This window comes from Phascolarctos cinereus, unplaced genomic scaffold (genome assembly GCF_003287225.1).
Source record: "Phascolarctos cinereus isolate Bilbo 61053 unplaced genomic scaffold, phaCin_HiC Scaffold_3;HRSCAF=262, whole genome shotgun sequence".
NCBI lineage: Eukaryota > Metazoa > Chordata > Mammalia > Diprotodontia > Phascolarctidae > Phascolarctos > Phascolarctos cinereus.
Window position 1 is genome coordinate 136,997,801 of NW_027555736.1, and position 12,632 is coordinate 137,010,432.

Below are 12,632 nucleotides of genomic sequence, written 5' to 3' on the forward strand. Positions count from 1 at the left end.
CTTGAGTCAAATTGGTTTGTGTTCAAGAAGGAAAAAGCCTTGAAGACCACTCAAAAGTTTCCAAGGGCACAATGTAGTAATATCTTTGCTTACTTGGTTCAGGATGTCCATGTTAAATCTTGTTTCACTTCAGTGGAATGATAACTCAAAATTAAATTGTATTTTAATCTTATTTTGAGGTGTTATTTTTATTGTTCTTTCATTCTAAGATTTCCTGCCAAAAGACAAAACTTTAATATTGTAAATAGTTGGAATTTATGTGCTAGCTACCAAAATGTTGTTGTTGTTCAGTTGTGACCAATTCTTCATGGCTCCATTTGGGGTTTTCTTGACGAAAGATATTGGAATGGTTTGCCTTTCCTTCTCCAGCTCATTTTGGAGATGGTGAAAAAAACAGGGTTAAGTAACTTTTCTAGGGTTATACAGCTATTAAGTATCTGAGGCTGAATTTGAACTCAAGGCTTCCTGACTCCAGGTCCGGTGCACTAAACACCTACCTGTCCTACCAAAGCATGAACTGAAAAGCAAGAATTCAGTTAGGAAGACTCATCTTCATGAGTTCAAATCCAGCCTCAAATATGTACTAGTAGTGTGACCCTGGGCAAGTCACTTATCCCTGTTTGCCTCAGTTCCTCATCTGTAAAATGAGATGGAGAAGGAAATGGCAAACTACTCCATTATCTTTGCCAAGAAAAACCTAAACAGAGTATGGGACACGACTGACACATGACTGAATAAGAATCTGGTTCACACACAGAAGCAATCAGAGAACCCAGGGTGGAAAGCTTTAACAAATATGTAAACTTCCTATGTGACTACATGGGTGAGAGTGAATCATATGAATCACTGGAACTTGATAGCTTGCCCTGTTAAATGACTTTATGGGTTTGATAAATTGTTATAAACAGTGAGGTGACAAAAGGAAGGAACTGATGTATCACAGAACAAATTTCAGAGACCCTACTCACAGCCCACACCCATCACAGTTTCAAAAGTATTAATTAACCCCCAGAAGAAAATGGATAGAAGTGAATGTCAGCAGAATAAGCAAGTGAAAAGTGGTGCCATTTATAGGATCCAAAGACCTAAATGTAAATTATCAATAAAGACAGGGGGAGGTAGGTTCTCTCTTTAAATGTCACAGAAGAATCTATGAAAATTGTTGGAAAAGTTACACACTAGTTAGAGATGATTAGTTTTAGTTCATCCCTTGGAAAGTAATGTTCTTTAATTTTAACTCATTCTTTTTCCTCACAGACACCTTATGTGAAATTGCCATAAAGTATAAGGAAGGTGGCCTTGTTTACCACCAGACCCACAGAACAGTCACCTTTTTCTCTTTAGCACTGGAATACATCTGTGGAAAGGGGCAAGAAAAGGAAATAAACGTGCAGGAATTGCCCTCATCTCTCTTAGGGATTTCAGCCAAGAAAAACAGGAAGAAAAAATATTCTCTTACAGGCAAGTACGTTCTCATTTACTCACTGAGAAGAAGGAAGGACTTCCACAGACAGGCCTGAGCTCCCACCACTTCCCATCCCTGCCACACCCCTGCTGAGAAGTGGTCCCAGCCCCACTCTCAGCAAGAATTGTGGTAGAGAGGGATATAAGCACGAAGTGCTGCCCCAGCTATATGCTGCCCACGATTAGAGGCTTCTTTTAGCAAGCAATCTCTCCACATCGTCACTGTGGCCCCACACTCCACACTTGGAGTCATTTGTCAAGACAAAAACCTCTTTTCTTGGACCTAGACACACACTCTTACCCCTCTACCGATCAGACCTATTTCCTATTCTCTATTGTCCTCCCTTTCTATATTATCTTCTGGAAGCCCCATCCCACTGTTCACAACCTGCTTTTCATCCTAGATCTGTTTTTTCCTCAAACACTTTCCATCTTCTAGTGCCTGCAGAAACCTGGCCTTCTCCCAGAGATGCCTCAGTAGCATAATGGAAAATGATGAATTTGGAGTCAGAAGATCTTGGGTCAAATCCCATCTCTGTTCCTAATTGTCTCTGTGACTTTGGGAAAGCCTCTGGGCCTCAGTTTTCTCATCTGTAAAATAAGGAGGTTGAACTAGATGACTTTTAAGGTCCCTTCCAGCTCTAAATCTATGATATTATGACCCTAGTATCCACATGGTGTTCTATTGGCCCTTCCTCTCCCCAGCTATCATCACCAGCAATTTCTCCTTTAAGGTTAATTCCATCAGTCTGTATCCCCTTGACAAGACACAGTGTTGCCACTCTCCTTCCTCTCTCAATTATTTTAGTATCTGACTCAAAGCTTTAGTCTCTCTAGCCCATCCCCTTCCCTCATCACTGGTGATTTTAACATTCATATATTCAGTATTGTAATAATCAGACATACTGGCTTCCTAATCATCAACCTCCTCAACTCTTATAACCTTCCTGTCCTTGTGAGCTCAGCTACTAACAGGAGCATCAATATCTTTGAGAATCAAGAAGCATTTATGTATCAGGCACTTGAGGTGCTGAGAAGCCCAAGGAAAGAGAAAATGCTGCTTGCCTTCAGGAAGCTATCACTTATCACTGTTTCACCTTCAAAATTCATTTTCCTTTCTGATCATAATCTCTTTTCCACTACTTTACTCTTGCTAACCTTATATTTGGCTTCACTCATCCTCAAGGTTCCTTCTATCCCTCCTTGTTCTCCAAGAGTGTATAACCCCTTTCCAGGCCTCACATCCCTTTCTTGTCTTGATCCCATAGGTAATCAGTTCCACAAGGCACTGTTCTCCTTTGAATTTCTTGTTTCTTTATGCAACCAGCTATTCATGTCTTGCCATTCCTTACCTCAGGATCATCCTCACCTCTATTCCCGAGATGCTAAACATTGTTGGAGGAATTCATATAACAGTAATGACTGGGTCTACTACAAATTCATATCCTCTAACCTAAATTGGGTCCTTACTAATACATGGTAATTATTTTATTCATCCCCAATTTACTGTCCTACATAGATGTTGTACTGGATATTCTCTTATCTCCCCAAGCTTCCCCCTCCACTTTACCTTACCTCCTTCTCACTCAACTGGTGACCTACTTTTGCTAAGAAAATCCAGCTCATCCATCAGGAGTTCCCTCACCTCCCCGCCACTGCATACTTAAAAACATATCTTCACTTTTCTTGTCCTCCATTGCTCCATCTCAGAAGAAAAAAATAGCTCTTCCCCTTGTAAGGCTAACCCCTCTACTCATGTTCTTTATCCTATAACGTCCCATCTCCTTTGGGAGCCTGCCTCATCAATCAGTCTCATTTCATCTCTCTTGTTCATCTTCTGTCTTTCCCCATCTAAAAACTACCATCCTGCTGTTTACAAACATGATCCACGTATTCCCAGACCCTTTAAATAAATAAATAGACATATAGATAAATGAATGAACAAATAAATGAGTGGACAAACAAACAAACAAATAAATAAAACAAAAACCTTTACATGATTCTATCATCTATCCCCAAACTATCACCCTATATTTCTCCTCCCTTTCACTGCTAATCTTCTAAGAAGCGTGATCTACTCTTTTCCCTTCCACTTACTCAATACCAGCTTCCTCTTCAACCCTTTGCAATCAGACTTCAAACTCTACCATTTTACTAAATAATAATAACATTTTCTAACAATAAAGGCCCTTTCACTTCACTAAATATAAAAGACTTCTATTAGTCCTCATCCTCATTTATCTTTATGTAGTTTATATTATTGACCACCCCCTCTACTAGAATACTCTCTTCTCTCTACTTTCCTTCTGTCATATTGCTTACCCAGGTTTTCTTCCTATTTGACAATTTTCTCAGTCTCTTTAGCTGATCTTTTGGCCCTTACATATCAGTGTCCCCTAGGCTCATGACAGAGTCTTCTGTCTTTTAATTTCTTCCCTTTGTGATCTCATTGGCTCCTGTGGGTTCAATAATTTTACATAGATAAGTCTCAAATCTAATTTCTTTGAACTCTAGTCCCAAGTTTCCCATATCTATATATCTCTTAGTGGATGCTCCATCAGCGCCCAAAAGTCATCATACTCAAAACTGAACTCAGTATCTCTTTCCCAACATCAGCTCCTATCCTCTTCCATGCTTCCATAATTTTTGTCAAGGGAATTACCATCAGTTACCAAGATCCTTTCTCTAAGATCCTGTGTACCACTGTGTATTATCACTCACTATCCACTAAAATTTGACACAGGTAATTGCGAGTTGAATGTATTTTAAATATCCTTTGAACTCTTTTTTTTTTTTTGGCTAGGCAATGGGGTTAAGTGACTTGCCCAGGGTCACACAGCTAGTGAGTGTTATGTGTCTGAGGCTGGATTTGAACTCAGGTCCTCCTGACTCCAAGGCCAGTACTCTATCCAGTGTGCCACCTAGCTGCCCCTCCTTTAAACTCTTAAATGATGGCTATTCACTATTTTCTTTGGGGAAAAAAAATCAAGCCATGCTGTCATTAATTCTACTCTGTTTTACAAACTAGTGTTCATCTGAAGTTGTGTCCCATGGATTGAGAATGGCAAACAAAGTTAAACCCAAAAGTTTGAATAGACATTATTTCACAGTACTACTAAGTGATGTTTTGTGATTTAGTCACAAACATTTAAGAAACAGTGCTAAAAGAGAAAGAAAAAAAATTAAGTAGGAATTCTTTTACTTCACACCTTTCTGATGTAACTCGGATCCTTTCATCATTGGATGACTGCTGCTCATCCTCTTTTTCTTGAAAGTATTCCTCTACACATTGTTCCTCAAATTCATGCAGCTTCTTGAGTTCTTCATCATTTAGAAATAATTCTGTTTTTTGAAAATTTTGAGATGGGTTTTTAAAAATTTGATAATAGTGAACACAGATTGACCCTGATGTGTATGAAAAAATTAGAATAATTTTAGAGTCAATTCAGATTTGCTGAAGAGAATTATTTTCTATTTTTAGAATCTTTAGCTTTTATTTTATTCCATTTCTTTAAAAAAAATTTTTTTTTCATTCCATTTCTTAATTAGCCTTTTTTTGCATAGGTGCTTCTTCTGACTATAAATTTCTCCCACTTTCCATTCCCATCTAATAAAAGACTTTATATGCAATAACAGCAACCTATACCCACAACCAAATAGGTCATTGGAAAGAAAAACCCATATTAATAAGGAAAATAAAACTCCAACACAAATCAAGGAGAAAACAAATATGCACTTTGCAGATAATATCAATTGTATAAATATCTTCTTCAACTATTTTTGTGAAGCACAGATACTAAATGCTTAAAAATCCTCCTAAAAGAGTATTAGATTTATAAAGAGGAAATTGTTTTAAAATTATCTCTCCTCAGTGACTTTCCTCTTTATTTTCATTAGGTAGCTTGATGTGTGTGTGTGTGTGTGTGTGTGTGTGTGTGTGTGTGTGTGTAAAATAGTAGCAAGACTGGAAAGTTTAAAGACAACTATATTTTATTTTTATGGCTTTAAATAATTTAACAGCATTTCTCTGAGTATATTGAATTGGAATATTCTTTGGCTACGAGTATGAATTTGCTTCATGGGAAAAACTTCAACAACACCGGATTTAGACGGAGTCTTTTACATACTTAATCCCCGATCCCGTTCATCTTGGTCCCCTTCTCTCTTTTTTCTGCATCTACCACTGAGGCGCATGGTGATTATGTACAGGTGGCTCAAGATGATCATAGGTGGAGGTAAGACTGGCCTGTCATGAAATGTCATGATCAGCTGGTATCTTTGAAATTTCCAAACCTGATTGGATATTGACTTTACTTCAAAGAAGGTGTTGCTAAGGAAAGAAGAGAGAGAGAGAATGTGTTAGTACTTTGCTGTTAGTTGCATTCCTCTTTTTATTGTTGATCTCTATTGCATGAGCTACATAAAAATCTAATTAAATAAAAGAGCCAAATAGTACAAAATCAGATAAGCATTTACTTGATGAGTCATGAGCAATATGTACCAGTTCACATGACTCGCTCTAAAAATTTCAGAAAGCAGTTGAGCACCATTTTATGCAAACTAGAGAAACTGCAGTATCTGCGCAGGATTTTTATATGTGTAGATATCTATCTTACCAAAATCCTTAAGTTGATGCTTATTTGACAGTACTGCAAAAACTGAACATAATTGTGAATTTGTTCCATAGCTACATTTTATTGCATTATCAATTAACATATGTATGATTCTTCTTAGATCTTTGTATTATTGTTGTTTGTCCTTCTGGCTCAAAGAGGACCAAAATGACATCACGATATTGGGGTCAATGTACAATGTGTCCGACTATGGCTAATCAGACCAATACAAGCTCAGAAGGCTCTACCACGAGCCAGGCATGTAATCTTTATGAACATTTGGGAAGGAGGTATCTCCAAATTTATGCGTCTCATATTTCTTTTGAGCTACTACAATTTTGCTTTGTTCATAGAGCACAGTCCCTTCTTTGATGCAGCCATATCATGCTGGATGGTCTTGTGCCAGTGTCTCCCATATCTCACTACTGATACCAAATTTCTTCAGAGAGACCTTGAAAATATCCTTGTATTGCTTCTTCTGACCTCCATGTGAGCCTTGTGTGTGTTCTCCATAAGATAGTCTTTTAGGCAAATATACATTTGGCATTTGAACAGTGTGGCCAGCCCATTAGAGTTGCACTCTGCAGTAGAGTTTGAATGCTTGGCAGTTCCTCTCAAGAAAGGACTTCAGTGGCTGGTACCTTCTCTTGCCAGGTGATCTTAAGAATTTTCCTGAGACAATTGAAATGTAAGCAATTCAGTTTTATGGCATGGTGCTGGTAGACTGGCAAGGTTTCACAGGCATACAACAGTGAGGTCAGCACAACAGCTCTGTAGATCTTCAGTTTGGTAGGCAGTCTAATACTTCTTCTCTCCCACACTTTCCTTTAGATCCTACTAACACTAAGGTATCTCTGGCAGTGTGTGCATCAACCTCATCATCTAAGTGTACATCCCTGGAAAGTATACTGCCAAGGTAAGTGAACTTGTCCACAGTATCCAAAATTTCTCCATTTGCTGTAACTGATAGTTCCACATATGGGTGGTTCAATGCTGGCTGGTGGAGAATCACTGTTTTCTTGGTGTTAATTGTCAGGCCAAAATTAGCGCAAGTGGCAGAGAACTGATCCATACTCTGTTACATTTCAGCCTCAGAGGCTGCATTGAGTGAACAATCATCTGTGAACAAAAAGTTGAGCACCAACCCTCTCTCCACTTTAGTTTTGACTTTTGTAATCTTTTCAAGTTAAATAATTTATTGTCAGTGTGATAGTTGACTTTGTTGTTTTCATTGAAGGCATCTGACAACATTGCTGAAAAAGTGATAAAAAGCATGGAAGTAAGCACACAGCTCTACTTCACTTCATCAGTGACTGGGAAGGCATGAAAGCATCGTACATTGTCCAGAACCCACATCAACATCCCATCTGAAACTGACATACAATACTGATGAACTTCTCTAGGCAACCAAATTTTCCCATGATTTTTCCACAGGTTCTCATGACTGATGGTATCAAAAGCCTTGGTCAGATCACCAAACATTGCGTAGAGAACTCTGTTCTGCTCCTGGCATTTCTCCTGGAGTTGTCAGGCAGCAAACACCATGTTGACCATTCCTTGGCCCTTTCTGAAGCCACACTGACTCTTGGGTAGGTGAGCATCTTCCAGGTGAAGGATCAGCCTATTAAAGACGACTCTGGCAAGAATCTTGCTGGCAATGACTAAGAGAGAAACCCTTCACCCTGAGGGGATTTCACAGGATGATCTATTCCCCTTTCCTTTACAGAGATTATAATGGAGTTATCTTTGCTCTTTTTGGGGATAACCTCATCTTTCCATATAACCCAGAAGATTTTTGTCAGCTTTTGTATAAGCAGTAGACCCCCTGCCTTGTAGATCTTAGCTGGAATGGAATCATCACCAGGTACTTTGCCACATGAGAGGAGCCTGATGGTATTTAAAACCTCTTCTTCAGATGGAGGTTCAGCTAGAGAAGGATTGACTTCAACCTGATGAAAACAGTCAATGGCTTTAGCATTGGTTGATGAGAACATTATAGAAGTGTTTAGCTCATCTCTCTAGGATCATGTCCTTATCATTGATCAGTGTAGGTCCACCAGTGCTGATTAGTTGAGATGCACCAAAGGTCATTAGCCCACAAATAGCCTTTAGGGCATCATAAAAATGCTTTGGATTGTTACTATCGGCACAAAACTGAATCTCATCTGCCTTCTTACTGAGCCAAGAATCTCGTATCTCTCTAAAGCTTAACTTGCACTTTTATTTTTTTGGAATTAGACACTGCCTTCTTAGCGATGGACAAACTATCTTGCTGGTAAACCCTGTAGAGTTCTCATTTTTCATTAAACAGCTTTTGAATTTCCCCATCATGGGGCAGCTAGGTGGCTCAGTGGATAGAGCACCAGCCCTGGATTTAGGAAGACCTGAGTTCAAGTCCAGCCTCAGACACATAACGCTTAGTAGCTGTGTGACCCTGGGCAAGTCACTTAACCCCATTGCCTAGCCAAAAAAAAATGAATTTCCCCATCATTTTCATCAAACCAATCTTGATGTTTGTGAGTATTCTGGTTCAGATGAGTAAATGTGGTGCTGTACATCAAATCTCTGAAAGCTATCCACTTCTTTTCTGCTCCACTGTTCCACTATGTGTTTCCTTCCAAGCCATCAACAAACTGTTCACCCACTACACTGTTGTTGAGTCTTCTGGTACTCATCTTGTCTTGGGGACACTGCTTTTGATGAATGTGAATGTTTAGTTTGAAAAGAATTAGTCTATGATGAGCCCCACACTCTGTGCTACACATTAGCTTTGTCACTCTCATATTCTGTCTGTTTCTTCTCCTTACAATCATATAGTCTATTAAATACCAATGTTTGCTGCAAGGATGCATCAACAAAGTTTTGTTACATTTAGGTAAATGGAAGAGTGTTAGTGATGAGAAAGTCATGAGAGATACAAGTCTTCAGTGATAAATGACCATTGCTTTTGCTGTTTCTGACTCCATTCCTCCCAAGAACTCGCTGCTATATCTGATAGTCTGTGCCTACTCTGGTGTTAAAGTCACCCAGAATTATAAGCTTGTCTTCTTTCAGCACATTGATGATGAGGGTCTCCAGGTCTTCATAAAATTTTTCTTTGACCTCATCAGGGATCATCATGGTGTGAATATATGCACTAATGATGGTGGCATGGCACTTTCCTGCAAGTGGCAATCCCATTGTCATGAGCTTGTCATTCATTCCTTTTGGGAAGCATACAAGCTTGTTGACTAGATTAGATTTGATTGTGAAACCTACACCACCTTCACAGTGCTCCCCATCACAGTGACCACTCCACAAAAATGGATATCCAGCTCCAACATAAGTAAGCAGGCCTTCATTTGCCAGTTTTGATTCACTCAAGACTGCTATTTGGAGGTGATCCTTGCTGAGTTCTCTCCCAGAAAGAGCTGGTCGTCTTTCAGGTCTACTGGATTGTGTTGTCTATAAACATGCTTATATTCCATATACCAATGGTGAGTGGAATCATTTTCATCTTTGCAAAAGTATTTGTACATTTTTTTGTGTGTTGTGACGCCAGGTAGGATCCCTGCTTGCTGTGGTAAGTAGGCCATGGTTGGGTTGAATCAGATAATTTTTAGGACACCTTTTTTAGCCCCTTGCTCATGGCAGAAGGTGAGCAGTGCAGTCCTTAAGAAAGGCTTCTCAGATGCCCAGGGGGCTGCCAAATCCCACTATTGCTTCAGTCCATTGAGATGATTACTATAAAGCCTAAGCTGCCTGTGTGCAGGGTTGTGACTACAGCTCCCAGTGTATCTGCACCTGCTGCTTCATCAGTTGCCCATCACCACAGGATTCTGAGGTAGGTAAAGATGGTAAAATGACTTGGGTGATGTCTTTTGACTCACATATAAATTAGATTTAAGTGAGGCAGAACTGCTTGAAGTTGATGGCCTCATTCTTTTTTCCAGAGTCATCGGAGACAAGAAGTCAAGATGACTGGCAATACCTTTTGATGAAGTGGATGATGACCTTGACATCTTCAATGTCTCACCAAGCTCTAAGTGGTCCATAGTGCCTACTGCCACCACCTTCATGGTCCATTGGGACAAATTGTTCACATCCACCTATTCCACTGGAGAAGTATTCACATGTTTGGAGTAGACAGTCACCTAACTGATGGGTCTGAGGTCCATCATTTACTCTTAACTTGGTGTAGCCTGTCTGATAAGGGGTGTGGCCACTGTACATGCTACAGCTTCTAAGAGCCACTGATGAGATGGGTGGCAGGTGGACACCAAAGGTGGATTAGCAGCCCTGAAAAGGACTCAGCATGCCCTCACATTAGAGTCTTTCTTGATTACCTGTATGACCCTTTGAATTACTATAGTTACTATCAGTGACACTCACTAGGATTATGTATTAGCTTCATAAGTATATTAAATAATTAGGGCAGTCATTTTATTTTCCTAAAATTTGTCCATATTTTGCATATGTCTTCATAGACAATTTTACCATTGAAATCTTATCGTTGCTACTTGAGTGACGTTTCTTGACCTTTTTTTCTCTTCCTTCTCCTGTACCTATAATCTTTGATGTTGATTCTGTATATCAAAACGATACATAAGAGAATACTGAACAAGAAGTAGAGTAAGGTGGAAGGAACGAGCCAATTAGAAACATATGCTGGGGCTCAGAGCTGTAACTTGCAATTCTTGCAGCTGAGGAAAAGGCATATAGGGGTGGATTGGAAAAGTAGGCTCAACTGGGCGTATCTGCTGTGGGTGGGAACCAAGTCCCAGTACACTATAAATGTTCAAAGTAGCTGAAGAGGGAGAAAGGCTTCCTGGAATGAGAAGAAGCTGGGCAGGGGAAGAAATGTGCCTCAGAAGGATTCTGGCAACCCATAGGTTCCCTGCCTTTGAGCAAAGTTACTGTAACCTCACCTGAGTTACATCTGTGCTGGGACATCTGAAATATGTTTGTATACCACTGAAGGAATCAGTTTAGAGCTATGAGGATCTTGGAGGCCATCAGTCCAAATCTCCATGGATCAGAAAGCTTAAGTGACTTGCCCAAGGCCATACAAAGGAATAAATGGTAGGGCTGTGATTTGAGTCCAGGGTCTTCAGCTATGAATCCATCACTCTTTCCTCTGCATCATGCCTCCAAGCCTCTAACATGCAGATGATTACATCATAAATATAGCATTATCACATTTCAAAGTTATTACATTAGCCTTTCTTTTCCTTTTAAAAATGTGTGAAGTTAAAGCTACTCTGATTTACCCATAGTAGATTATCCTTAGCAAGTTTTTCTCCAAAATTTTTATTGACATTACTACCTACTTAATCGAACTAGGTGATAATGTCACTAAGTCATTATCTGCTTAATTAAGTGCTACTTAATTAGGTGTTACTTAATTAAGAAATCTGATTAAGTCCTTTATTTATACCAGTGGAATCTTTAAAAAAAATCATTTTTTTTTGGCCGGGCAAGAGAAGAGAAGGCCTTTTGAGAAAAAAAATCCCTAAAACTCTGGATTCTCAGTCCAGAGAAGACCAAGAATTGTATGTAGTCATACTCTTTTAAGTTGATGTTTTGATTGTGGGGGATAGAGACAGGTGAAGTGCCAAAAGGTAAGACCTTTCATTCTTAGCAGTATCTAAGGATTAGAAAAGGAATTGAGAGTAGAATAAACTGAGTAAGCATTTCAGCTGTCTAGCTTCTCTTGAGGCATACTTTTATATTATTTTGCTTTCAATGTTATTAATTCTCAGAAGAGCAGAAGTACTTAAGCTACGATACTGGAGCAAACCAAAGAATACTGATGTATTGGAATATGAGTATCCATTAAATAATAAAACCAACATGTAAAGGTCTGCCTTAGGAGAAGAATATATATTCACATTCAAATGTAAATATAAAACTCTTCCAAAGCCAAATAAGAATGATTACAGCATTTTACATCATGAATTACCCACCTACTCCTCACTAAAATTCTACTTATATATAATCAAGTTAAGTATTTTACATGACTTTTTTCTGATACCTATCCACTGCTTTCTTTCCAAAACTGTATTTACTTAGGGGCTCAAAAGGTTTTATTCAAAATGTTGGCTATGTCTACACAGATTATTGGAGTGGGCATCTTGATGGATTTATATATATAGCTGGTTTTAACAGAAGCGGTTGAATTAACCAGTTGTTTTTGTGTTTGTATAGTCACCACTTAGCTCCATTTTAGCTCATCTGGGGAGGCAGCTTGCTGTAAAGAAAAAGAATACCGGTCTGGTTTCTAGTCCAACTAAACTGCTGATTACAGTTTCTTGCTTGGACAAGTAACTTTAACTCTCTGGGCCTCAGTTTTCTCATCTGTAGCATAAGGAGGTTGGAACAGATGCTCTCTAAGGTCATTCCTAGCACTAAGATTTTGTGACAGATTCTTTGGCCCCTACTTCATGAGTTTTCATCCTCAAAGCTTAGATCATTTTTCCTATACTTTATAATCACTTTTCTAGGACTATTGTGAGGAAAGTGCTTTGTAAACCTCAAAGTGCTATGAGTGTATGTTATTATTATTATCACTATTAT

At 39.0% G+C, this 12,632-nt stretch overlaps 1 protein-coding gene across 1 annotated transcript in view; it reads right to left on the reverse strand.

The window, feature by feature from the left end:
* The window catches only part of TRPM1 (transient receptor potential cation channel subfamily M member 1), a 184,133-nt gene that overhangs the window by 15,160 nt on the left and 156,341 nt on the right, over window positions 1-12,632 (reverse strand). The window contains exons 26-27 of the mRNA XM_078151622.1: window positions 5,592-5,794; window positions 4,674-4,806 (exon numbers count right to left, since the gene is read on the reverse strand). Coding sequence (XP_078007748.1) covers window positions 4,674-4,806; window positions 5,592-5,794 — 336 coding nt within the window. The remainder of the gene's footprint in view (window positions 1-4,673; window positions 4,807-5,591; window positions 5,795-12,632) is intronic.